The sequence below is a fragment of the Otolemur garnettii genome, unplaced genomic scaffold (genome assembly GCF_000181295.1).
Source record: "Otolemur garnettii isolate 467f Iridium unplaced genomic scaffold, OtoGar3 scaffold00077, whole genome shotgun sequence".
Classification (NCBI taxonomy): domain Eukaryota; kingdom Metazoa; phylum Chordata; class Mammalia; order Primates; family Galagidae; genus Otolemur; species Otolemur garnettii.
In genome coordinates, this window is record NW_003852472.1 from 8,308,880 (window position 1) to 8,313,498 (window position 4,619).

Sequence of the window (4,619 nt, forward strand, 5' to 3'; positions counted from 1 at the left end):
TTATCGCGGTCCCCGGGCAAAGTCTATCGCGGCGCCGCTGGCTCTGCGAGCGTAATAGTACCGCGCGCCGCTCGGCTGTTAACAGCAAGGCGCGGGTGGGTCCTCAGGCCGGGCGGCGCGGGTCTGCTCTAGTTCACCAGACCCGAATTCTGTGAGCAGCCGCGATGTCGATCTTCACCCCCACCAACCAGATCCGCCTAACCAATGTGGCCGTGGTACGGATGAAGCGGGGTGGGAAGCGCTTCGAAATCGCCTGCTACAAAAACAAGGTCGTCGGCTGGCGGAGTGGCGTGTGAGTTAACCTTTCCCTCGGGCCCTGGCCAGAGCCGGTAGCCAAATCGAGTGAAGGGGCCAACTTGGGATCTGGTCAGGGGTGAAATGAAAAACGTAACTCCTGCTGTGACCATGAGAAGTCGCTGTCCTTCTCTAGCTTGGCGCTTAAGCAAAAGGTTTCTTTTTTTGACTGGTTCAGATTCGGTTGTTGGTTTGGGGACTTGTTTAGTTGGAATCATAAGAGCTACAGCCAATAAATTCAACAATGCTAGGTCTTTTCCCAGAATAGTGATAAAGGTTAGGAGCCTAGTCTTCCAAATACTGTCATAGTTATAGTACATCTGATGTCACAGATCTCAGTAGTCCCATGGAGTCACCCAAGTGCGTAGTGTCTTCACTACCGCCATCTAGGGACCGGGATTCCCTGGCAGCAACTTGCCCCGCCCTGCCCCACCCTCCAGTTTCTTACGTACTCGTGTGACATTTTTCTCCGATGAGTAAGTGGAATTACAAATGAAGTTGTGAGTTTTGAAATAACGAGGGTTATTTATGAGTATTTGTTGTTTCTTACTATTTATGTTGTAACCATCTTGTATTTAAATGGTAATGAATGTCCCAAGTTTCAAATATATTCACGTAGGACTTTCTCTCCTGCCCTCACAAGGGAAAAAGACCTTGATGAAGTTCTGCAGACCCACTCAGTGTTTGTAAATGTTTCTAAAGGTCAGGTTGCAAAGAAGGAAGATCTCATCAGTGCATTTGGAACAGATGACCAAACTGAAATCTGTAAGCAGGTGGGTTCTGCTAAATGTCTTCTACCAAAACCTTCCGAAGTTAAATTTTCTACTGAATTAACCTAATTTTGCCCAATTACAGTAATACCTGCAAATCTGATCTCTTCAAGTATTTTTTCCTTTAGAACTTATAAAAGATTGATTTTTCTGCTTTCCCCACCTAATCCCCATGAAATGAGACTTTGAAACACAAGATAATCCAGTGCATCCCTTAGGCATCTCTTCATATCATCACCTATATATCAGTAGCTGGAGAGGAGGAAATTTAATTTTCTCCCCAATTAACAAATCTTGTAGTTAGGTAACATGCAGAGTGTAAAAGTGAAAAAATATTGCTTTCTTCAATATGTTGGGGTTGTCTTTTTAGATCTTGACTAAAGGAGAAGTTCAAGTATCAGATAAAGAAAGGCACACACAACTGGAACAGATGTTTAGAGACATTGCAACTATTGTAGCAGACAAATGTGTGAACCCTGAAACAAAGCGGCCATACACTGTTATCCTTATTGAGAGAGCCATGAAGGACATCCACTATTCAGTCAAACCCAACAAGAGCACAAAACAGCAGGTGAGTGGGTTTGGTTTTTTTTTTTTTTTTGCAGTTTTTGGCCGGGGCTGGGTTTGAACCCACCACCACCGGCATATGGGTTGGTGCCCTACTCCTATGGTGGCCATAGGTGCCACCTAGGTGAGTGTTTGTTTTGTTTTTTTTAGAGACAGAGTCTCACTTTGTCACCCTTGGTGGAGTGCCATGGCGTCACACTGCTCACAGCAACCTCCAACTCCTGGGCTTAGGCGATTCTCTTGCCTCAGCCTCCTGAGTAGCTGGGACTACAGGCACCCGCCACAATGCCCGGCTATTTTTTTGTTGCAGTTTGGCTGGGACCGGGTTTGAACCCGCCACCCTCGGTATATGGGGCCGGTGCCCTACCCACTGAGCCACAGGTGAGTGGTTTTTAATGTCATGAAAACTTGTTCCACACAAATCTCTTTTCCTTGAAGAAATCATTAAAATAATGGGTGTTCCTAGAAGCAAGTGGCAAGGAGATTTTAGGAAGAGACAGGGGACAGATTAGAAGTTATAAAGAAAGGTAAAATTTTTGTTTCACAAAACTAAACATGACCATACATAGGGAAGTCTCTTCATTTTTCCCATTTAAATCAAACTTATAAAGACAAGTCCCTGTTGTGTTTGTTTTGTTCTGTGATTGAAGCTAGAGTGCAGTGGCATTATCATAGTGCACTGCAGCCTCAAACTTCTGAGTTCAAGCAGTCTTCCTGCCTCAGCCTCCCAGAGTTCGAGGCATGAGCAACTGTGTGCAGTCAAAAGTCACTCTTTTAAAGTGGATAGTTCATTGAAATATTCTCAAAGTGTTAGAACCTCCCCTACTACCTAATTTGAGAACATCTTCCTCACCCAAAAAAACCTTATACTGGGGCAGTGCCTATGGCTCAGTGGGTAGGGCGCCGGGCCTATATTCCAACGGTGGTGAGTTCAAACCCACCCCCACCAAACTACAACAAAAAAATAGCTGGGCATTGTAGTGGGCGCCTATAATCCCAGCTACTCTGGCGGCTGAGGCAAAAGAATCACTTAAGCCCAAGAACTAGAGGTTGCTGTGAGCTATGATGCCAAGGCACCCTACTGAGGGCAATAAAGTGAAACTCTGTCTCTAAAAAAATAAAATAAAATCTTATACCCATTAGTAATTACTTCTCCCCTGCTGACAGGGGGTGACTGCTAATCAGCCTCTGTCTTTATGGGCTTCTCTATTGTGGACATTTCATGTAAATGGAATCATACAACATGTGGCCTTTCAGGGCTCATCCAAGTTGTAGCGTGCATCACTACTTTATTTCTTTTTGTTACTGAATAATATCCCATTCTGTGGAAATACCATGTTATTTATGTATTCATCAGTTGATGAACATTTTGGTGTTGAGCTATTATGAAAAATGCTGGAAACTGCCGAACAACTGTGCCATTTTACATTACCACCATTCGTATGTAAGAGTTTCAGGCTGCACAGTGGCTCACACCTGTAATCCTAATACTCTGGGAGGCCAAGATGGGTGGATTGCTTGAGCTCACGAGTTCAGAGACCAGCCTGAGCAAGAGTGAGACCCCTGTCTCTACTAAAAACAGAAAAACTGAGGCAAGAAGATCACTTGAGCCCAAGAGTTTGAGGTTGCTGTGAGCTATGACACCACAGCACTCTACCCAGGGCAACAGTTTGAGACTGTGTCTCAAAAAAAAAAGAGGGCAACACCTGTGGCTCAGTGAGTAGGGTGCTGGCCCCAGATACCAAGGGTGTGGGTTCAAACCCAGCCCCAGCCAGACTGCAACAACAACAAAAAAAAATAGCCAGGCATTGTGGCGGGTGCCTGTAGTCCCAGCTACTCAGGAGACTAAGGCAAGAGAATGGCCTAAGCCCAAGAGCTAGAGGTTGCTGTGAGCTATGATGCCACAGCACTCTACCAAGGGTGACAAAGTGAGACAGAGTCTCTAAAAAAAAAGTTTCAGTTTCTCCATATACTTGGCAATAGTTGTTATTGTCTGCCTTTTTGATTATAGGTATCCTGGTAATACCTTCTTGTGGTTTTGATTTGTTTGCTCATTAACTAATGATTTGAGCATATTTTCATGTCTTTATTGATGCTTTGTCTTTGGAGAAATTTCTTCAGATTCTTTACCCATTTCTTAATTGATTATTTATCTTTTTGTTGTTGTTAGAGTTTGGGGGGTTTTTTTTAACATGTTTTGGATACTAGTCTCTTCTCAAATGTATGATTGGCAAATATTTTCTCCCATTCTGTTAAGTTGTCTTTTCACTTTCTTTTTTTAAGACAGAGTCTCACTTTGTCACCCTCAGTAGAGTGCTGTAGCCTCATAGCTCACAGCAACCTCAAACTCCTGGGCTTAAGGGATTCTTTGTGTGAGCTCATCAGCTCACTGTCTTTCTTTTTTTTTTTTTTTTTTTGGCTGGGGCTGGGTTTGAACCCACCACCTCCAGCATATGGGGCCGGCATCCTACTCCTTTGAGCCACAGGCGCCACCCCTCACTGTCCTTTTTTTTTTTTTTTTTTTTTTTAAGCACAAAAGTTTTTAATCTCAATGAAGTCTAATTTTTCTATGTTATTCTGTTGTTTGTTACATTCTTCATGCCATATCTAGGAGGCCATTACCTAATCTAACTAGATGAAAGCCGCTTTGTGTATTAATACCTTTTGAAATAATGTAGTAGAAGAAATAAATTGCAGACATGCTCAATTTTGTCTCGATAGGCTTTGGAAGTGATAAAGCAGTTAAAGGAGAACATGAAGATAGAACGTGCGCACATGAGGCTTCGGTTTATTCTTCCAGTGAATGAAGGGAAGAAGCTGAAAGAAAAGCTCAAGCCACTGATCAAGGTTATAGAAAGTGAAGACTACAGTCAACAGTTAGAAATTGTAAGAGCAAAATATTCTTGTTTCTTTGCTTCATGTAAATAGAATACAGTTGAACCTTTGTAAATTGACCACTCAAGGGACTGTAACAAACAGGTCAACATG

The 4,619-nt window shown here is 43.2% G+C and overlaps 1 protein-coding gene across 1 annotated transcript in view; it reads left to right on the plus strand.

The window, feature by feature from the left end:
* The window catches only part of SBDS (SBDS, ribosome maturation factor), a 7,612-nt gene continuing 2,993 nt past the window's right edge, over window positions 1-4,619 (plus strand). The window contains exons 1-4 of the mRNA XM_012807878.2: window positions 1-292; window positions 938-1,067; window positions 1,435-1,635; window positions 4,353-4,517. Of these exons, the coding sequence (XP_012663332.1) occupies window positions 165-292; window positions 938-1,067; window positions 1,435-1,635; window positions 4,353-4,517 (624 nt within the window). The 5' untranslated portion in view covers window positions 1-164. The remainder of the gene's footprint in view (window positions 293-937; window positions 1,068-1,434; window positions 1,636-4,352; window positions 4,518-4,619) is intronic.